The sequence below is a fragment of the Gasterosteus aculeatus genome, chromosome 3 (assembly GCF_964276395.1).
Source record: "Gasterosteus aculeatus chromosome 3, fGasAcu3.hap1.1, whole genome shotgun sequence".
Taxonomy (NCBI): Eukaryota; Metazoa; Chordata; class Actinopteri; order Perciformes; family Gasterosteidae; genus Gasterosteus; species Gasterosteus aculeatus.
This window is the reverse complement of record NC_135690.1, coordinates 9365909-9389254: the sequence shown is the minus strand read 5'-3', so window position 1 is coordinate 9389254 and position 23346 is coordinate 9365909. Positions and strand designations below refer to the sequence as shown.

Below are 23346 nucleotides of genomic sequence, written 5' to 3'. Positions count from 1 at the left end.
TGCCCGTTAGATGGCGCCATATATCATAACCCCATCTGCAGTTTCCTGTTACCGATGCCAAACTAAAGCTTCCATGCAAAGTAGCCGTATATAAGCAAACCACAGATCATAAAGCAAGCCAACAAACACAAATGAGGGGTTTTCATGAATCGTGTCACTGTTTTACTCTGTGTTGTGTTTTATTTTTGAAGCTGCGTTCATATAAACGGGGGTCGTGTCACAACATCCCCTGAGAATCACACTGAAAGTTAAACTTGGACTAAAAGGCAATTTTAGAGAAGACAAATCAACCCAAAGTTGAGCTCGTGTTGTATAGAAGTTACAAGATGCGGCATCTTGATCAGAGTCTTGCCAAACCAGAAGGTCTGGAGGCACATGTTGCGCTGATTGTACATTCAGATAAAGACGTGACGAATGACCCGTCATGCAGGCAGCTACACCGCCTCGACCGTCTCGACCCAGCTGCCAGCTAAAGCATTCACGTCTTCTGGGTGTAATTAAGTCAGTCTAAAAAAGGCCGCAATGGAAGGTTATTGCAAGCTCTTTTTTACTCCTAATGATTCTTAATGGTCTAATGACAAATGAGTGCCGATGAAGAGGCGTGGCAGTAGTTCTTCACTGCCAGCATAAGGGCTGCTGGTGCCAACACCACTTCATATCTGATCTCAACTGGGCTATCTGTATCCTCCTCCTTGGTATGTCCTTCCCTGTTGTCTCGCTCCCACGTTGCAGTTGCTGAAAGTATGAGGAGAAATAACTCATCCAAATTTTTCAACTTCACCGAGGTAAGGGTAATTCATTAACCTTCCATAAGTAGTGAAATAAACATGGTGAATTATAGTGTCCAATTCACTCTGTTGCCTATAGAAACCATAATTGTCTTTTTGGAAATTGAAACATTATCGACCGTTTTCGTGTAAAACCGTGATGCCAAAAACAAGACGGCAGGTTATTCGCGTTGATCTTTGGTTCATTTGGATTATGTAAGAACGCTAACGTGTCTTACTGTTGCTACACAGATGTGGAAAAGATAAATGGAGCCTTGTACGTCAGAAAAAGCCTTCTTATTCTTTTAAAGTTCAGGCCGTTAGCCATAATTTACCAGTATGACCAGTTTTCTTGTGAAGTAATCATTTTAACGGAAAGTTAAAGTCAATTTTTTGTGTCACAAGTTAAGTTTGCATAAAATGAACACTGCTCTATATGCTCTCTGCTCTCTAAGACTGAGAGTGTGTGGAAAATGGTTTATGGAAAAGTGGAACTCCCGAGGAAACGAAGAGATAAGGTCACAGGGTGCAGCAAGAAATAGCTCTCCTATCCGCTTCCTCTCAGCGCTGACGCTAAAGGAGAGATGCCCCGAGAGCTGAATCTCAAACACTATCTCACTGTGAGGAACTGTCACTTGTTACCATGGTGATAGCGTGAGGGTCCCGGGACCTGAAATCAGATAGTCACTCCAAAAATAACGGCCCCGACTGGGTTTCTACGTAGCTCGTTACATCTTCGGCGGCGGCACAAAAACAGCCCCTGTCCTTGTCTACCTTCAGGTGTCAGTAAATCTTTTATTTTTTTTGTCTCCCCGAGAGGTTAAACTAAGGGCAAGCTTCACATCTTCTGTACATTTGATTTATTAATGTTCTCCTTCCAGTGCCAAACACACCCTGATAGCTCTTCCAGTTAGTTCAGATGTGCTCATCAGCACAAAATGAAATGAACGTAATGGAGGTTCAACAGTAGTAAATAAAGGTAGTGGCCTGCAGACTAACTGTGGACAAATCTTACATGCCATCACAGCTGCTGCTCATCCGATATGATAACGTAACTAAATGTCCGCCGTCCAGAGAGAGTGGGACTCGTCGGACCAGGCCTCGGGCACCGAGCCTCCCCACGACCCCGGCAGCAGAGGTGCCGTGAACAGGCTGTTCTCCGGCACGCTGCAGCTGCCCCGGCTCTGCTGCAGACCCTCACCTCAGGACGGCCCCCAGACTCGTAGAATCAGGCCCTGCAGGAGCCTGGGAACTCTGCCCAGGTACATCTCCGATGACTAGTGAGTCGCTCTTCTTCTCCTTCTCGGTTAAGAGCCTTTTCAACACTGTCATGGACACTTTGGAGTCAGCTAGATCATTTAACCGGCCCGCGATCGGTTCCCACTTTGAATCCGTGGTGGTATCGGAAACTTCTTTATTACAATCTGTGAGCTTGATGTGAGGAGCTCACAGAATTCCTGCATGAAACCAAACCATTTTCCAGCTTAACTACTTGTTTCAACCAAAACATTCAAGCCGTCGCTGCAAAAACATCTGTCGCAATTTGCCTGTCCACACGGTGTGTTTGTACTGTGTGTGTGTGCCTTTGTTTTCCACATGCCTGAGGAACGCAGACAGACAGACCTGTTTTTGTTACGTAGGTCAGAGATGATCATCAGATTTGACTTTACTTTGCATCAAGACCCTGTTGTGTTGGCGACTATTCTCTCTTCTAGTTAAGAAACTTTCATCATTGTGATATTTGGAATAGACGCAGCACGTGCATAGTGGGTTAAATTTGTCTCAAATTTGTCACAGCAGGGAACTTTAAATATTTGGAAAGATAAATTCTCTGAAGTCGTCTGAAAATATAATACATGACTTGGATGATTACCCACAAAATTCTGAATTTTAAGATACAATCCTTTTATTTGATTGTATTATATATTTAAATCAATTAAATTATTGGGAATAATCAAATGAAATTGTGTATTACTAACTAACTAACATTGCATCACAGATTACTACTATTACTTTAAAAATAAATTAGAGGACACAATGCTATGATTTTCCCTTTGCAGCTTTTAATTGAAGCTCATTCGGTGAGTAAAAGCTGGCATGTCGATTCCTCACGTTTAATGTGCTACGGTTAAAACTCTACTCGTGTTTATGAATCAGCAGGTATTAAACAATAACACGAGTTGTCAATGTTGATAAACTAAAAACCTTTTTATTGTGTTCCTTCTCCGTGAAGGGGCCGTGTTTACAAGTCACAAGTGCAATTTTGATGCAGCGCCAGATGAATTGTTTATGGAGCAGCAATTCAAGCCGCAGGTTGTTCAAACAATGACAATGCCACACATGTTGGTGAAATCCAGTAAATGATGAACTATAATATATATATTATGATGTTAGTCATACTCGTATCATAGATGACATTACCTGGGGCTTGGACACTGCCTGATAATATGAAACCACTCATTTGAGTTTTGTTTCCCTGTTCGGTTATTTTAAAATGCCAAGAGAAACTTTGGATTTTGGACTCTGTTTACGATGGACAGAGTTTTCCCAATTGTGAGTTATAGCATGAAGGGCTGTAATTCGTGGTCAGTCACAGAATATGTCTCATATAGGCGTGTCAATAGAAATGCAATGTGACTCGTGTGTAGTGCAACGTGGAGCATATTAGAACATTATGACTCCAGGATCCGTTTTTTAGGATTATCCTAAAATCTGTGTCATACGGGACAAAATGCAGTGAAATAATGGTCATTCTCAGGTACTGAACCTGGTGTCTGCAGAGGGAAATATAATATATTATTATTAAATAATATTAAATAAATAATGAAATTATTGGGAAGGACGGGCCAGAATTCACCTCCATGGTGTTGGGTGAAAAAAAAAACTAATTTCACCAGAAAATAATGATAAGTTTACACCTGCTGGGCTTTCCTCAGTACAGTCCTGCTGCTCCATAATGCACACGTTACAGTAGCGATGGGTGTGCGCCCACAAAGCCTTCAAGCAAAGAATCTTCCTCCCCTGCTTTCCCCACCAGCTGTTGGTCAGCCGTGTGTCAGATGTTCCAGCACCCGAGTTTCTTTCAGTTTCTCCCCACCGGTGTTCAGCTGCGCCCTGAATCGCTGGAGGACCTTTCCTCACTCTGCAGCGATAAACAAAGAGACTGAGTGCAGAGAGCAGAGAGTGTGTGTGTGTGTGTGTGTGATGATGTTGCCTCTGGTAACAGATAGAGAGCGCCATCGTGACAACACCCAAGCCCTCCATTTCTTTTATCTACCTCCGCTTTTGATAGTCAGAGGCCCTTCATGTGACTCTTCCTGGTGCGCTCGCAGCATGAGGGAGGAGAGGAGGCTCCCTCTGAGGACCGACGCCACTTCCCAGCTAATAGCGGGAGCCGAAGGAGAAGTGTGCAAAGTCCGTTTGGAGGGAAAGGCGGGCTGAAGCCTCGGGCTAAATGTTTATACACCGGAGGAAGTAATTATGGAGCACAGTTTGAAGTTGATGAACATTTCTCTCTGTAAGATTAGCAGTGAGGGAAGAGGGGGAGGCTGAGAGTCGGTAGGGGGGAGCGAGGAGCAGGCGGCGGTGATCTGTCTTGCTTCTCCTCCCTGTAAATCAGGAGTCCATATTTAGTCGGAGGGAGGGAGGGCCTAGCGCTAATGTAAATAAAGCTGGGAGAGAGCCGCGGGGAGAGAACATCAACTCTAATGTTTGAGTTTATTGTCCGGCGCCGCAGTCAGCGTGGTCCCTTGGAAAAGACAAGGAAAGGGGCTTAAAGGTTTTAAATAAAGATTAAAAGCCTGATGGAGCGATTGTTGTGTTGACCTTTTGAACTTTTGGGATTTTGAAAGGAGCATTCTTGAGCGTTTTGACAGAGGTTCGTGGAGTGTCGCCCGGCAGGCGGAACCCTTACAAATGCCATGCAGCGAAAAAGTCCAGTTTGAAGGTTTATTTGAGAAAGCAGAAAGAAGGATATCGTAGACTCCTCCTTGGACCAAAGTCATCGAAGACAGAAGCGAGCGAGGGCCGCCGACCGTCCTCTGGTCGCCATGAGCGAGCGACGCCACGATAGCTCCGACGAGGAGCAGGCGGAAGCTGAGGAGAAGCCTCGGGAGCGAAGGGGGACCAGGCTGCCTATTATTCAGCTCCTGCCCAGGTCCAAGGGGGGCTCCCCGGGAGGGTCGCCAAAAATCTCACCCAAAGACTCTCCGCGCGGGTCTCCTCGAAACTCCCCGCTGCTGTTCAGGAAGCTGCTGATGAACCGCAGCATCAACCTCCAGAGGCGCCGCTTCACTCTGGCCCACACGCCCAGGTAGAGTCCCTGACCTTTGAGGCCCAGATGGCAATATGACGACATGTTGGTAGACTTGTTCTTTTACGCTGTGACCCGAAGCGTCATAAACAAATATTTTTAAAACAACGTTTCTTTCTATTTTGGTTCAGCGTTGCTTTCCAATAACGTCTGGTTAATGTTCCCTGGCGATCTTGTTGCAGACGTCAGAGACGGTTCTAGTCACATGGCTGAGGGTTACTCCACTCAGCTTCACGCCACCAAACGGTTCCCCCTAAACTTCTGTCCTCAAATGGATCCTGACTACAAGATGCAATTATCAAAACGTGTGTATTTGTAACGTTGCTGTTTCGTTCTCTGTGATCAGTCCTGATGAGGTGGCCGAAGTCACTGTTGATACTTTGCTCTGTATGCTTGGTTTATTTGTGGCTGCAAATCCCATTCCCAAGGTCCCCCCCCCCCCCCCCCCCCCCGCCCCCTTAGTGGATTTAGTTGACAAGCAAAGGTCAGCGGAAAGAGTTGGATTTTAGAAGCTCCGTTTTAGTGCTTCATTTCCTACAGGTGAATGAGTTTTCCCAGAGCTTCCGTCAGAGACAGCAGCTTTTACAAGGCAGCTCAATTGTCCTGCAGCTTGTAACGGGATATTTCCTGCTCGGCTAAAACATTAATCTGGACTTCAATTGAGATCTGCCGTGTTGGCCGTAGCTGTTGATGGTAAAGAGTACAGCTCTGCTCTAGTTTTAGATTTCTGAGACATTGTTGGGTCATGTTTGGCCCTTGGTCGGAATGCAAATTAAACATTTACCTGGATAACAATTTGAAAGGAAAATTCGAATGATCAATTAAACCATACTTGACCTTAGAGAGAAAGAACACACAGGGCTTGACTGAGTAGATTAATATGAGGCGAGTGTTTGTTTGATGTTTCAAGGGCACGATGTATTTCCTCGTGGGTGAGTTAAATATATATCACACTTAGTGCCAGCTGTGCAACATTGTGTATTATCGTAAAACCGTTTTTTATGCATATGTCTCTTCCGTCTCTTCTCGTGAATTCATACATGGTCACATGTAGGCACGTAACAATCAATAATGGCAACAAACGCACATTAAACATTCCAAGAACATCCACAAAAATTCTAATTCACCTTCAGAAACATGTAGACAGAAGGGTCCACTTTCCCTTTTTCACGTTTGATGGTCTCGAATTAGAGATTTACACACACATTACTTTTCCAGAGTTTACTGTAACTCTCAGAAACAGTTTCAGTAATGTGAGTGTGTCTGTTCAAAATGTAAACATTGAAGGCCGAGGGTACCGTGGAGGGGATTGCAAGGCTCAGTGCTTGCGGACATTCGACGTGTCTGAGCTTTTATGTTGTACAGCTCCGGAGGGGGTGCAGCGTGTCCCACAATGTCACTGCTGGAATAAATGGATGCAGAAGAGTTATGGCAGGAGGGCTGGCAAGGAGGAGAAATTAAACAAACTAGGGGTCCAGCGGAAAATGAATGTCACATGCAGCTCAAATATAGAACATATTTCTTTTCACTTACTGTCTTAAGATGACTAAGCCTCTTTTTCCATTGCAGTTGGAGGGATTTAATGCATTTAGTGGACACCTGAATACAAATACAGATGAAAAATGTACAACAAGAAGTATATGACATTGATGATACTGTGTGTTTATGAAGTGACTCAATGGGTTTAAGGCTCTTGTTTGCTAGAGACCATCATGATTGACAGTAGCAGAATAGGAAAAGGCATTACTTATCTTAAATGTTTATCTTATTAGACTATCAAATGTTGTATCCGATACACGGTACATATCTATAATGTCAGTATTGAGTGAGATCTTGAGTGAGACCAAATTGTTTAAGCACTCAACCATTTGTCCATTGGCACAAATATTTGCAAGGACAATCTGCTTTGGTTTATTCAAAGAGCAACGCGTGGCCGCTGCTCGCCCTGCGTTCAGAGGGAGACACGAGTGACCGAGCCGCGCTGCTGCTTTCCCTTTGTTGAAGACAACCGGCCTGCACCTCGCTCAGCGTCTTTCACGCCAGCGCATGAGCGGCACAACGGTGTGGCAAAAGAAGGAATGTAGAAACCAATGTCGGACTTGGAGGATCAGGATCAGGTCGCAGCTTGTTGTCTTCCGGTCGGGAAAGAACAAAACTATTAATTTAAAACAATACGTTTTGTAACAATAATGAGATCAGAATCTCATAAATCCGGATCCCGTAATCACAAGATCGTTTGTCAAGGTATTTCCTAAAAATTATGAAGTATTTTATGTCATTATGAGACTGAAATTACAATATCATTCGTATAAATGTTATAAATGAATTCCGTACATTTTAGGGCAGCTTACCTCAGATGAGGCCTCCCTCATCCACCCGCTCCTCGTTCTGGTGTCGGTGGGTGGTGTTTTCCTGCTCTTTTCCACTAGAGGCTGCTCTGTTGTTAAATGTGGGCATGAAGCATCAGAGGGAAATGCTTCTGTTTCTGTGGAGGAGGGGGGAGATTTTCTTCTTTGCCTGGTGTGTAAGTGGGCACGGACGCTAATATTTCACAAGGTTGAAAAATATCCTGATGCATCAGTATTTCAACAATGTTTGCAGCATTTTCTCTTATGATGCTGGGTGGAAAATTGTGTAGAAAAGGTGCAAACTTTGCATGGTAAAAAAATGAATTAATTTTTTACAGAAAATGCTTTACAGCTTTAAAAAGATCCAAATACTTCAGATATCCACGTCTCTCTGTACATAAAACACATGCAAGACGAGGCCCTAAAAGCACGTCTTCTTCCTCCCTCACATGATGAGGAATGAAGTACGTTTACCAGTAAAGGGGACATTGTGCCAATCAGATGGATTATGTGGCAGCAGCAGAGGAGAACTCAATATTAAACAAGGCAAACTGAATCACACGCACGATATTGAAGTATTGATTGACCATAGCACTGTTGTTGCTGCCGGCGTGGAGGCCGGCCGGTTACACAAAAAGAGAAACCGCATCCACTCTCATTGAAAATAAACTTGTTTTTTAATACTAAACCTTTTTTTTTTCTTTTTCTTTAACCTCACCTGTAATCTTTCAACTCCGACCTCAGAACTATTCATACCGGTCCACTTTCTCATGGAACGACATTCATTCCCTCTTTGCTCTCGCTCTGACTGTCTCTCAACCACACAGGATCCCTCCCCTTCACAACCCCTCTCTCTCTCTCTCCCTCCCTCTCTCTCTCTCTCTCTCTCTCTCTCTCTCTCTCTCCCTCCCTCTCTCTCTCTCTCTCTCTCTCTCCTCTCTCTCTCTCTCTCTCTCCTCTCTCTCTCTCTCTCTCTCTCTCTCTCTCTCTCTCTCTCTCTCCTCTCTCTCTCTCTCTCTCTCTCGGGGGAGATAGGGTTGTTGTTTGTTGTTTTAAGCCCGAGTTTGGTCCCACCACTCTCAGGAGAGAAGAGAAGCGAAAGCAGAGGTCTGTTATGGGCCACTGACGGGGGACTGCATGGGACGGCCCACTCCGGGGACCATCTGATGGGACTACAACGCTCTTTCCACCTCTCAGTTTTTTGGCCCCCTAAGAATAATCTCTGCTCAGTCTGTTTGTGGTGCGGCGTCCCGGAGGCGAGCTTATGCTCACATGGACAGCTTCGTTTCGAGTTTGCTGGACCCCCTTTTTAAAAAAAAAACCCAACATACCCGGGGGGGCCGTTGCTGAGGAATTTGGTTTGCAGCTTTGGAAGGATTGAAGTTTTGTGTTACCCGTTTAGGAGTACGCGGGGAAAGAAACACTTAGGAGAAGTGTTTATCTTGGCTAGTCTGTGGTGAGCTGTGGTGAGGAAATAGTCCCAGATGAGCACTGACAGCTGACCCCATCCTCAATTTCACTTGATTTGTTTTGGCCCCATGTTACCACTGTCAGTGAGATGATACGCAAACTGGTTCTGACAGCCAAGAAACTCAGCTTTTCTGGGCTGTTCACTTAACAACACACGTTGGGCTGAGCCTTTTTTTAATCCTCCTTGCCCACAGAAACAAAGCCACCAAAAAGGACCAAAGCTGAGCTGAAAATTGATTTTTCAGTTTGATCCACTGAGCTGGAAGTTAATCGCTAATAACGTTTGTCTTACAGCGCAATATAAAACAGGTTTGACTCTTACTTTTAGTCTCTGCTACTACCGGGTGCAGCTGATGAGGCTCTTTTGCATTTTGGTGTTATTTTACATCTGTAATTCTCGGACCTGTTTTTCCTGCATCGCGGAGTCCGAGGGACCTGTTTTCCTGAACGCGTGACAACAGCCAACAGACGACATAAAAGCAGTTCGGACAGCTCTCCTTCCCAACTCACGACAGCATGGGGGTGTCGGTCGCTCCACAAAAGTCCACTTTGTGTCTCCTCAGCTTCCCAAAGCTGCTTTTTTGATGTCACTTTGAACTCGACTCGTCTCTTTTTTGGACCGCTGATACAATGATGAACAAAGACTCTCGCTTTTCAAGGAAAATGCACGGCAACTACTCCACACGCAGGCACTCGTGCATTGGGTATGTATGCGGTTGTGTGCTGGGCAACGTGACCTTCAGAAACATAATCGATTGATGGGCGATTGTCTCCTCTGTCATAGCAGCATTGCACTGTGTTCGTGTCTGTCGTGTGGTTTTGATGCGTTTCATTCAGCGGCATTTGGATTGCGCCGTACATAAAAAGAAGTTGTTTTGAGATGGAAACATTTTACAATGAATCTCTCAGCGGCTCTCTGCCACACAGAAGCAGTGGTTCGTTTTTAGTTTTAAGGCTGCACCTCCACCCTGTTTGCTGCTATAAAATCACAGCATCCGCCCAATGATCCACCGTGTGCTGCGGGTGAAGCTGCGGGTGAAGCTGCGGGTGAAGCTGCGGGTGAAGCTGCAGGTGAAGCTGCGGGTGAAGCTGCTGGGTGCTGCTGCTGGTGCGCCGTAGTTTGCTGCGCAGGCCTCGGGATGGAAGCCATGCTGGATCGATGGCTCTGTCCACTGATGGCCCTCCTTGCGCTTCATGGACACCAGCCAAGCCGAGGCGTTCATGTCAGGCACGGTATGACTATCATGTGGTCCAGAGCTTTTGAGTTGCATAAGAGCACTGCCTAAATATCGGAGCGCTGTGGAAAATTGTCGATGAGGCAGCACATTTTGTTTCTTCCAGGAAGCCGAACAGAGAGGAAAGACAAAGGCATTTTCAAATGAACCGACCTCGGGGTTGAATCCCAGTTATATGGTCTTTTGTCGACACACTGATTGATAACTTGATAAAACTGTGTAAGCACTGGGCCAAATTTATACTGCAGCTGTTGTCAGAGCCCTGCAGGAGTGTAATTATGCAAGTTTACAGAGATGAAAACAGAGACTTGATGCATGAATACAAGAACACACTCAAGCACACATAGCAAAGGAACATGCACACACAGGGATCCTCTGCAGTGTGGAAGGTAACTCGCTATCAGAGAAAGATGTAAACGCTGCACAGATTCATACGGAATTACTTGAAAAAGGAAAACATTTCAGAGCTGCTGGAGCGTTACTTTCACTGCAATACGTGGTACTTTTCTAAACTCTGGGCATAAAGCATGTGCTCCACAAGCGTCCTCTGAAGTCCTCAAGCCGTGAGCCTGTTTGGATCATGTGAGGAGATCAAAGCAGGAGATTTCAGTGCAGACAGGAACAGAACAAGCCTCTATCCTCTTTACCTGATTTGTATATCCAGCTTCTCTGCTGGAAAAACCAACACACCAAAAACATAATAATCCTGAAGTTAATTTGAAGCAACGATGTGCCGATAGCATTAAATTAATCAAAATCTGTATTGATCATTTTGTGTGCGGTTTTGCAACTGAGACACAGCAGTCTTTTGTAATCAAGATGCGTCCATCACAATGGAGACAGCTTCATCCTAAGTTGTACTAACAGTACCAGGGCACCATTCATGCTCTGACCACACACACACACACACACACACACACACACACACACACACACCAACTCCTAGTATCATTCTGAACAATGCTTTTCATGGCTTCGCAGTGTCGCTGCATTTAGCTGGAATTACATCTCGTATCAGTATAATGAGAAGACAGTTGCTGCTGCTTCCACTCAACTTGTAAAAGTTTGAGAACGCGCAATTTATCTCAAGTAGGAATGACGCGCAATGAGGTGAGGGCAAGTGTGACGGATGCAACGGCCGACCAAGTGTGGAAAAAAGATAACTTGGACAAAGAGGGTGAAGGCACAGGCGGGAGGGCGGATAAGAAGTGACAGAGGGGATGTAGCTTGAGATAGCGCTCCTCTCGGCACAGAGATAATGAGGGGGGAGGAGGGGGTCCGACGCACGGACAGGGGGCTCAGAGTGAGTATAAAACACACTTCTGAGAGGCAGAGAGGCCGGTAAGAAAGTTGTGACGGAAAGAACAATGAGGAAAACCGAAAAGAGGCGTCAGGCCAGGCCATTTAACCAAAGGGTATAGTGTCAATGTCAGAGGTCCCAATATAGCTGCCAGCCCCCCTCCTCAAACACACACCCGGATCGGTCAATAGAGCCTGTGTGGCTGCAGCGGGCCGGCTGCTGTGTGCGTCACTGCTGTACTCCACGTTTTCAGCATGACTGATTTCCCCAATCGCCCCCAGAGCCTCATTGATTCCTGAGGCTGGCAGCAGCACCACCAATGCTCATCTTTAGCGCGAGTAACTCTCCTGCAGCTCTGTGAGGGAGAGAAAACACAGTAAAAACAGTCATATTGATTCATGCAATTATTAGACATCATTTGGTTAAAAAATGGTCAATAGTCTGCAGTAAAATGTGTTGTGCGCCTAAACAAATAAGCAAAATGCAAATGATCCAAAATGCACATGAGAAGGAGAAACTCATCATATTCAGACGTTTATGCTGAGTGTTGATTATTTTAATGCAGCATTCTGCGGATCACTGTTCGTTGCAACCACTAGAGGGGGAAACCGACTAGGTTATGACTGTTTGAGTCTGTACAACGGATTTAACTGTTGTAGTGCTGTGGAGATTTACCTTAATTAAAGGTTTGTCCTCGAAGCAAATTCATTCAAGATGTTAACTTGTACTTTCATGTGGGGAGGAATTACTCTTATTTTTTCTTTAAATGCTTCAGATTGACTTTGACATTTCTTGGTTTAGAAATTAGTATTAGTATTTACTTTCGTTGTACCAATAGAGATGACACACGTCGCACATGTATTCGTTCTGCTTTGAGGATGTGTGGTGAGTGTGTTGTCTGTGGATCTGAGCTATGTAAATACAATTGATTTGACTTGACAGCCAGCTGCTTGACTGGTTTTCATCCTTTAACCATAGTTGTTTGTACATGTACAACAGATATACGCCATAACAACCAAACGTCACATCCAAGTTTATAAAGACATTGATGTTATGAAAAGCATAACGAACCCTTTTGAATTTGTATTTAAATGACTTCAGCTAGTCTTACTTACACACACGTCTGTTATTACACACACATTAGCCTACTCATGCAGTAAACATTGCATTCACATCTGGAGTAAGTTGTGAAGTAGCTTTGGACCTAAAAACCTGCCACCTGCCATTTAACGTGTCCCTACTAGTGTCCGTCAATGCCAACGCACCCGCGTCCACTGCCGAGTCCCCTCCTTTGTCGTTGTGCGCTTGTTTACTCGTGTGCACGCAAGTCTGTCATCTACCCAATCCCCAAATGAGTCGAGCTCCAGACCGCTCCGTCATGCTAGCAGATGGCAGCATAATGAATCATGAGGCGACACACCGATAGCCTTTACTACAGTACATGCTGCAACACGACATTTGACATCAAGAGACGCAGTTAAATATAGTCTGCGTGCTGAAACCTGGCGCTGGTGCTTCGTTACGTACGCAGTGTGTTAGATGGTATTTGTACCGTGAAGGAAGTTGTTGTCTCCGTGGTAATCGATCATAATGACCAGGAGTGTGACTCTTTTTCTAGGGATCCTTTTATTGATGTAGAAAATGTCTTTTTGCGATGAGCAGCCTGGTGTGTGTCTGCAGCTGCTGTTTTAACCTCTTGACCTCTGCTGTGTCAAGCACCGGGTGCCTCTACGAGGCCGAGCGTGGTCGAAACAAACGTTATTATTGTTATTTTAAATTCCAATGGAGATCCACATTTTTCCAGAGATAGCATAAATGTTTTAATGAAGGAAAACTGTATCTATGAAATGGCACCATTTTAGAATATTTTCTCTCCTGTCATGATGCAGCAACATTAAATATATTTGTCTAAGATTGATTTATTCAGGCTTTGCTTTGCTTTTCAGGCACTACCGAGTTATTGTTCATATAAATGATCGTTTTGGACTGAAAGAAGCAGGTGTGAACTTTGCAACACTCCTGTAAAGATGGCAGCTGTTTTTAATTTGTTACGGTGAGACATCAGCAGCATTGAGAAATGAGTTTTTATATTGCTCACTACTTTTTGGTGTGTGAGGGGAAATTGTGACACTACCGTGCCTCCAACTCGTACCACTCTTCAGTTATTCAGAATCATATATTTAATCAGTGAATATCTTTGGACCTGATTATATAATTCAATGCTATTTACTATCATACAGCTTTCCTTAAGCTTTCATATTTCAACGTTAACAGCCGAGAACACATCCCACCGTGCTCTGCAGAAAATGAATTTGCTCTTTGATGTTACGGCTGACATATCTTTAAAATGTTTATGTATTTTGATGTATTGTCAATGTTCCAACCTCATTGTAAAGGTTTCTGAATGTGTTTCTGGGAGAATCACAACCTGACAGCAGATACATTTGATCTTCATGTAAGATTTTCCTTTTTCCACCGCATTCAACTTGACGTTTAGTTCATTATGAAAAAAATGACAATAACCCTAATTTCTTTAAACTAACAACATTCTGAGAGAATATGAATACTGCATCGTTGATAAACTTCATGACTGTCGGACAAAGAAGCTACATAGCAGGATATTGTGTTGATTTACAAACGCCTGGTGAATATTCGGTGTTCATAAACATTGAGATAAAATCCACCGACACTCTGACACGCGGCGCTGCTCGCCCACTTCGGAACAGCTCGTTATCCAGGAATGCTCACCATGCCTTCATGAAGCCAGAGCATGACGTCATGAGGCCCCGTTGCAATAATGGACTATTAAACCCCAAAAAGAGAGGTCAGCCAGAATCGGAGACGACATCGCCACGTTGTCTCTGTGTTTTAGCACACGGCTGTCTGAAGGCGACACTGAGCAGAACCAAACATTTAATGTCTCCTTCTTTATACATTCAGTCTCTTTCACCGCGGTGACGCAGATACATGGAACACTGTGAAATCCTCTGGTGTTCTGCCAACCAGCGTGTGTGTGTGTGTGTGTGTGTGTGTGTGTGTGTGTGTGCATAAGTAAGGGTGTTTGCATGTCAACTCTATAACAAGGAAAAGACTTGAACCATGCTGTTAGGGCGCTTAATTCTTCTAACTGCACGTGAAAACTATTTTCCTGTCATGAAAACTTTTCAAAAGTGCCTACAGATGTGCATTTTTATTTACAACTTCCACTTATCCGGTTTGCATCAGGGCAATGTTCATCCCACTCGGGAATCATTTTAACAGTTTTATTAGTCCAAAGTTCTCACTCAAGTCAAGCTGTGTGTCAAGCGTGAATATATAAGGCCGTGAAACTCAAAACAAATGAGAGGTTTGACTTTTTCTCTGTCAGACCAGGAGGGGCTTAACCCCAAAAGCCACCATTCAACTCATTGTGTAGTCTTGTGACTGGATGTATACGTTTTCTCCAGTATTTAATAAACTGCATATGCAGCAGTATTGTAGGTCTGCTCTGTTTGTGGTTAAGATCGGCCCTTTTTTTATGTGCACCTTTTCAAATTTCCTTAAATGGACGTCTGCCTCAACTACAAGAGACACAGAACTTTTGTATTATATTCAAGGGTCATATTTGAATACCTTTGCAGAAATAAACACTGGAAACTAAGTTGTTTCTGCTTTTTGTTGCAACAAACGTCAATGAAAAGTTGAAAAATAAAACCATATGGAAAAAATAAAGCCAAATGAAAAAAATATAAACCAGATTTATTTAAAACTTTCTGGCTCCTATAAAGAGACCTGGTTGCTGTTAGAGATGCATATCAGGCTTCTGGTGTGCTGCACCCATATATTCTTGTTTTTTCTTTTGCTTTGTACCTATTGTTACCTAGCGCTTTTAAATCCTGTAGATATGAGGTTGATTAATTTGCTAATTAGATTGAACTTTGTTGTACTGTAGAATAGAGCGTGCAACAGTTATTTTATTATTTATTTATACACAAGATAAACAAGCCAGAAGACTTAGCATGCGTTAGCATCTGTGATTTATTCCCCAGTGAAATGGCATATTTGAACTGTTACTTGTTGCATTTAGATCAATTTGGATGGCTGAAAAGTGTTGGGTGAATTTTTATTGGATGTAGAATATTGCAGAAAATAAGCTCTGTGGCCAACGCAAGTTTCATGATAGTTAAAAGTTTTTTACAGCAAACTAATGTTCACAAAAGAGTACCAGTATTTTTGCTAAATACAATCAGCGGAAGTAAAACATCCAGGACTCAGGACTCATTCCTGTAGTAATAACATTTAAATGCATTTTTAATAGGTGCTTAATATGAAAAAGTGGACCAATCATTTCTTATTTTATCTTTAGCTTTAAGGTGGAGGCTATAGCGACACGTCTCAGAGAAGAGGATGGTCCTCATATATTGGACATGAAATTAAAGAAACAGCCATGCTCTTGTACCGCAGTGTAGAACTAAAAGCTCTACTTTGTTTTAACATGATAAAAAGAAATCTCTCCTTCACTCACTCATTAAATTTCCACATAAACCTATTTGGCTTCTTATCTTTTTTTTTAAACAGTGTGTTTTTAATGTTAGTAGTTTAGGGGGAAAAGGCTTTTTAGATGAGGACTAAATGATGCATTCAGCAAACACAGCTCTACCTTGTGTAAACTCGGGGTTGCTAAAGTGTAAACTTCCCCAAGTACTTTGAGAAGCCGAACCAAGCTGCTCAGGCTCCTCTCGGCTCCGCTGCCATCCAGGACTAGCTGCTCGCCAGGCACCGTTTTTTTGTTTTAACTTGAACTTATCTTTTTTTTCCATCTGTTTCTTGACTTTGGAAGTTACGCTGGATGACGACTGTAGGTATCCAGGCATGCTGATGTATAATTGCTTATGAACACAGCATTTTATTCTCGGTATTTTTGGTTTTTGGGAAACAAAAAAAGACACGACTCATCAATTTCTTCAAATTCAGCGTATCCCTCATATTACATCGGTCACACTTCTCCAACATGTGGAGGAATTTAAGGCTTGACAGGTCTGGCTAGTTGTAGCTGCTGAGCTCCAGTTGTATAATAACTGGTTGGGAAAGAGTTGCAGCGATTGGTCAATAGATTGCGATTGGTAATCAGTCGACAATGTAATATCACATAAGCAGAAGCAAAACACTGTTTCTGCTCCTTACGACACTCCAGTTACTCAATTTTCTTACGCCGACTGCTTGCCTTCCACTCTTTTCTGATCTTACACTCCAGAGTTGATTTTTTCTCCAGCAACACAGCCGGTAGATTCATGGCTCCTTTCTCGTTATTTTTCTGATCACTCTGCAAAAGTCTCCTGTATAAGTTTGCACAAGAAGGTCAACCAGCTCAAGTTTCATATTCCCTGTTTTACATTTCTGGTCTTCAAAAATACACCGGCCCTCGCCATGGGTGACCTTGCGTGCCCGAGCCTAAGACTGCGCGGGAGGACATACTGTATTCCAAAGAGTGTGCAGTCAGGGCCACTTACTGTAATACCCTGTCATGCTCATCCTGTCATCAATCTCTTTACCTAACACACAGGAGACATACCTGACACACACACACAGATACACGGCCATCTGGATGTGGCATTGTGTTGATAGAGTGCTGACCTGCGATCGTTTGGCGTTCAGCGCGTGTGTTTGTGTGTCTGCGTGAGTGTGAGAGCGAGCAAAGGAAGGGGTTAAAAGCGACATTAAACATTTCGGGATTGCGTTGACTCGGCTCCCGCCTCTTTTCTCAGCTCTGACCTCACTGTGAAACTTGTTCCCCCCCCCCCGTGTGCACACACACACACACACACACATACGAGACACTCGCTCGGTCACATGCCTACACACACACGCACACACACCCATGCATGCACGCTTGCTCACACACCTCATGCAGAAAAAAAAAGAAACACACACACTCACACAGACAGAAACAGCGCTGTGCTGTGTCCCAGATTGAAGCTGGAGAGCAAGTTTGTCGGGAGAAGAGAAAGGTATCTGTTAAGATTAAAGGTGGAGTGCCAGAGGGTAGAGGAGGAGGCAGACATAAGAGAGAGAGGGAGGGAGGGAGGGAGGGGAAGGGGAGAGAGGGGGAGAGAGGGCAGCAGTGTGTTGCGCCGCATTTAGACCCGGAGCACAGACGAGATGTACATGGGGGACAGAATGCTGAGAGCGATGTGAAGCTTTCTCCACGAGGCAGCACCTCTGTGCAGCTCCTAGCAAGACGGGTTCAGGTGCTCAGAAAGGAATACGCTCCAAACTCTTTCAAATCCTCCAAGGAAAAGGCCCTTCCCCCCCCTCCCCCTCCCCCGCCGGGGTACAGTGGCATGGATTGCATCACCCCGGCCCTCCTGGCTCTGCACCGGAGCCACAGGTCCTAGAGCTGGTGTCCACGCCTGCCAGAGGTAATGAGAGTTCCTGGGAAGCCCTGGAGAGCCGGACAGCCCGACAGAGCGCGACAGACGAGGAAGAGGGCCGGGTTTCACAGGGATGAGAGCATCCACAAGCTGAGGAGAACCAAGAGGGGGAGAGCGGCGGAGCGGCCGAGAAGAGGAGGGTGAGGACGAGTTTGAGAGGGAGTAGGCTAAAGGAAAATGAGTGTGCCGACGAACTGTGGGTTGTGTTACTCCGCCGAGCGGGGTGTCACTGTGCGGAGTGGGAACTTATGGGGATCGCCGTGTGCTGTCAACAGGCCTATTGACATCGTACAGAAACGCAGGCGGTAATTAAGAGCGATCTCATTTACTCTCAGTCCCTTTGTCTCTCTCTCCTTCTCAGTGTCTCCTGTCGTTTTATAATCTCTCTCTATCACTCACACACACAAGTGCATGTGTAACATTACAATACACATCAAGTTGAGAGCATGGTCGGTATTTAGATGAAAGTTAGTTTTCTAATTTGAACTACTTCCTGCAATAAATAACAATTTCATGTTTCAATCAATATTAATTGAAACTTGTATTGTAAACAGGACTTATTATTGAAGAATTTTGAATATTGTGAATACTTTTTACAACATGTGTTGCCTGTTTGCAGTCTTTTATCAACTGCAGCAGTTCTTTTTATCTTATCAGTTATTTTTGGTTCTGCGTTTCCTAGAATATTTTTTTTGCATCCTATTTCCTCCTGGCATGACATTTAGTCTCCTCTTTTGTTCGACCAGGCACCACTCGAGGGAGTGATTTGTTTTTCTTCCCATGCAATCAACGCTAGATTTAATACTAGTGCCGTCGACACTAGTCAGCACAAATAAACATGTGTGTGAATGTGTTTTGTAAAGGCCTCATCTGTGTAATCCAGTCATTTAAGCAAACATTTCCACAGGAAAAGTGTTCCATAAGTTAGGAAGCTTTGCACATAATCCTCGGCGTCCGCAGGGAGGCTGGGAAGGAGGACCTCGAGATGAAGTCATGTTTACATAATGGTCTTCGGTCCTCTTTCTCAAGTAGGAGCCTTGTTGATCAGACGTCATGCGAGACAGTTGTGAGCATCGAGAGTGGCAACGGGTAGTTGTCCTTTCTATGTATTCCCCTAGCAGCTCCATGCAAAGATACATAGCTGACCTCTGCTGTCAAAAGTGTCCTTTCTGGACCGACCCTTAAGATACTACTGATCACATTACTTCCACCCGTGGATCTAAAAAGCAGCGCGGAAACGTTCTGTCCGGTCAAACACGGTTTTAATATGGCCGAGGAGCGGAGTGAAACAGCGGGAGGCCCAGACGGTGCAGCTTTATTTGTGTTGAGTTATCGATCCTCGGCTCAGCAGACGTTGTAGTAGACTGTTTATTTTCTGCAGGGAAACAAGGAGGAGTGCAGGGGCACAAAATTATAAGCCTTGTTGGTGCCCATTTTGGGAATCTATTAATAATAATAATCTATTAACAGCAATGATTGATGTTGAAGTGCATTTCTCTTGCTTCAGTTCCTCTTTTCTTTGTCGCTTCCCTTTATTCCTGTCTAAGGCGTCTCCCTATTTTACAGAAGCCTGAATAGGAACACAGACGTATCGGCAGGAGCTCTTTTTATAAATACGTAAAACATCCTCCCGCACGTGTGCACCAAGTGTTGGTGTAACAAAAGATGGACCTTTTTTGAGATGGAGCGTTTGCTTCTGCCTTTTCTGCGTGACTTAACGCCCAATTATCCGACCGCAGCCAGATAACAGGAGGCCTTTCTCCATAGATGGATAAGTGGTGAGGGTGGGCATGCTTTGACGTGTCAAAATACACGTGGGGAACATCTGTTCTTCATACTACTTGATAAGCGGTTTGCTTTGCCCAGTGGCGCATTCCCTTTCTCTTTTCAACTTCAAACCAAAGGTTTGAACTAAAGGTTACGCCTGCTTTTCCTGGAGGAGGACAGATAAGAGGATTCCCCTGCAGCTTATTCGCTTGAAAGTGTTCTGCTGCATTCATTTATCCCTGGGCTTCTATGTTATGAACCTGAAGATGACTCGAGGCTGTGAAAGCGTTCTGCGCTGAAAGTTGTCTGTAGCATTTACAGTCCGCTGTGTGTCCAGAAGCCATTGATCTATTTCTTCTCAACGTTGGCTGCAGACGGTCAGGTAGAGAATGAATAGGCAACCAGCTGTTATAACTAAAAGATTTGTCCTAGATGAACAACGGAGAGCAATTGCAAAGTGCGCGCTGTGAATTGTTAGTGATGCTGAAGCTTTTCATTTTTTTCCTGATAGGTTTGCTGGCGCGAGTCCTCGTGTTGGAGATAGATGCGCCACTAATATCTTAATTTGCCACAGTCAGTGTGACGGTGATTAATGAATGTGTGCGTTGGGTGACGGTATATGGATCACATCCAGCGAGCATAACTCTCGCTGGTCCGGGTGAACGGGAGGATTCTGTCATAATAAATGTGTCTGGAAGTGTTTCTAAAGCATTTCTTGAATCATCAGTGACATCAATGGTGGTCTGGCCCACAGCGAGATTCAAACACACCATCATTTATCTCGCACGCAAGCAGAAGGAACAGGTCCGCTGGTGTTGGGTTGCAGGCCTCACACACACACACACACACACACACACACACACACACACACACACACACATAATATCTTTGTGCACACACTTGGAACAAGCTCCCTTAAACAATGCTTTTGGTGTTGGATCATTTGTGACTTATGCTGTTTGCAGTGTGACAGGTGTTAAAGACAGAATCGTCTCCTGAAAGGCCAAAACGTTTCTGTCCAGGGACGAGCAAGCCAACCGTTTTTTGTAGCAGAGACAGAACAACTAGGCCATCTTTGTGGCTTTGTGTCTCTTTGTACTCGTGTCCATTTAAAGACTAGTCGGGACTTTTTCCTGACGTGTCGGGAGTATCTTGCCTTCTTGCCGTCCGCAACCAACACGTGATTAACTTATCATACGATATATGAACATAACCTCAATTCTGTTTTGCTCACCCCCAAGACTCCCTGTTGTGATTAAACTAGCTTTTGTTGACGTAGTGACCAAATAACCAGCAGGGTATTCACTTATATTTATTATTTAAGGTTTTGGGCATCGTAAAAGTGAATCAGAATTAACTTGAGTCTTATTCATAGTTTTGCTCATTGTGCCGTTTTCTGCAGTGCCTTTCATACCTTCCTTAGTGCTTCTGCTTGCATTATATGTTAAAACTGTTAAGCTTATCCTAAATCACTTTTAGAAAAAAAGAACCATTTAAATACTATCCGAATTCAAACTGTAGTGAGTTGATGAATGCCACATATCGGGTGCATACAAGGGTTCAGCATGTTAAATGTAATAGCATCATCACACATTTATTTCTCTTTGTTTTCCCGCAGGATGTCTGAGTTTCTCTGTGGTTGCATCTCACCTCAGGAACCTCTACCGTTAATACTTCACGCCAAGCATGAAACAATATCTTTATAGACCAGGTTCGGAACTTTTCTGAATCTTTACTTTCTTTCCTCCCCACTTCCTCTCTGCAGACCCACCACTTATGTTCATTTCCCTCCATTTCTTCTCCACTCACTTCACTGTTTTCTTTGCTATACAATCCTGGAGGATAACAGCCCCATGCGTGTGTGTGTGCACGTCTGTGTGTACAAAGGTGGACTGGGACACTCCGATGACTCACTGTAAATCTCGCCTCCAGCTCCTTTAGGTTTATTGACCGGTGCCGGTTCTTCTTACTGGACTCTGTAGTCCTTTCCTCTGCAATAACACAAATGTATTACTATAGAACTAGAACTAAAGATTTGCTATCAAAGTCTAATTTAACAGATCAGCCACAAAAAAACACCATTGTTTCTCCACTCTTTAACAGCACTCACATTGTTACAGCGAAGATGTTAATTATTGATGATGATCTTAAAACCAGACTTTAGATTTTCTGGAAAAAGAGAAAAAGTCCACTTTCATGTTTCTAATCAGTTTCTTTCTTCTCGCTTTCTTCACACCTCCCCATCATGATGCCGTAGCAAACATCCATAAGCTGGCTTGTACAGTGTAAGTCATACCGTATCAACCCATTAATGGTCCTCAGCAGACACCTCCTGCTGCCAAGTGCATCATTGGTCACCGCGCAGCCGTCAGGACGGCGTTGTGTTGTTTTTCAGAGAATAGATTTGAGGAAGCGTTCTGGCCTCTGAGATTACAGGCGTCAGCGAGGGAACAGCGACAGTACAAATTACGTAAATGTAAAAATAATTTCACACACTCCCTTTGTTTTCCTCCTTTTTGTCCGGCTTTCAGCTGTTCTCCCTAGTAAAATAAACTGTTCTGATTTAATCACAGTGGCCAGACTCAAGTACAGCAAGGCAGTGACCACACACACACACACACACACACACACACACACACACACACACACACACACACACACACACACACACACACACACACACATACACACACACACACACACACACAGACACTTGTTTAATTTACAAACCAGCTGCTACAGTCAGTTAGGTGTGTGTGTGTGTGTGTGTGTGTGTGTGTGTGTGCGTCTGTCTCACACTGATAAGCAAATACAGCCTGAAATATTGTATTTGTTTCCCTGGTATAGAACCATTTGTCTTAACTATATTTTATTCAACTTCACATTTGAACTTGAACTTTTTTAAAGTAATAAAATAATCTCTACTGGTTCTTTGTGTTAAATAAACAAACAGACAACAATGTTGTGTCACTGGCTCTATACAAATCCTATTATACTAAATGTTTTAGAACGCGACTGACTTGTTTTAAGAAAAGGTCAGTGAAGTGATTCTGTGTTCCTGCCTTTCTGTCACGTCAGCTAAAACTACATTGGCTCACAATCTTTTTTCATTTTGTAAACATTTTTCACTGTCAGATTCTGAACAGTACAAATACCATCACAGTCTCATAACGTCTTTACTTTGAAGAGACTTTTGTTGGGTGTGAAATGACAAAACAACAGCTAAACTCAACTTTTACATTGTGTGTTACTTTGTGGAATGCCTAGAGGGGAACCGGCAGGACCGACTGAGTGCAACATGTTTCTTAAGAAGGGAGATTAGTCAGTTGCAGAGACAAGGGCACAAAGCGGAGGGCCGGGAGGCAGATTTAATGTTTTCCAACATGCTTCTGCCCACGCAGAGTTTGACCACTGAAACCATTTAAAGAAACAGTATATTCATTTCAATGAAGTTGGATGAGATAATCTCATGTTTGTAAACTAACAATATCTAGTTTATTTAGCTTTGCATAAAACTATCAGCACCTCTAGAGCATATTAGCACAATTTCTTAGTTTTTCTGGAGTTTTGTAATAGGGTTATGTAATAAGCTATGTAATAAGCTATTTCTTGGCTAGCAAAAGTTTCCAGGCAACCAGCAAAAACTCGAGGAAGTTACTGTTCCCGACAAGTGGAGCTTTCAACTCGTGCGGCTTGTTGTTGTCGCCTGTCCTGATGTTAGGTAAGCTAACTGTCTT

General features: G+C 43.9%; 1 protein-coding gene and 1 long non-coding RNA gene across 16 annotated transcripts in view; one reads left to right on the top strand and one right to left on the bottom strand.

Annotated features, from left to right (window-relative positions):
• The first annotated feature begins 633 nt into the window (after positions 1-633).
• The window catches only part of pde4ca (phosphodiesterase 4C, cAMP-specific a), a 38183-nt gene continuing 15470 nt past the window's right edge, over positions 634-23346 (top strand). For 2 of the 15 annotated variants that reach the window (XM_078099052.1, XM_078099049.1), the window contains exons 1-2: positions 634-785; positions 1842-2029. In XM_078099052.1, coding sequence (XP_077955178.1) covers positions 744-785; positions 1842-2029 — 230 coding nt within the window. In that variant the 5' untranslated portion in view covers positions 634-743. Of the gene's footprint in view, positions 786-1794; positions 2048-4456; positions 5080-8502; positions 9602-17546; positions 18148-23346 lie in introns of those variants that run through there. The other 13 variants (XM_078099051.1, XM_040171091.2, XM_078099053.1 and 10 more) reach the window with 9 other exon arrangements.
• LOC120815961 (uncharacterized) lies at positions 5979-7563 on the bottom strand. Its single transcript, XR_013467108.1, has 3 exons — positions 7431-7563; positions 6613-6678; positions 5979-6481 (listed from the first exon to the last, which is right to left on the bottom strand). It is a non-coding gene; the product is annotated as an uncharacterized LOC120815961 (long non-coding RNA).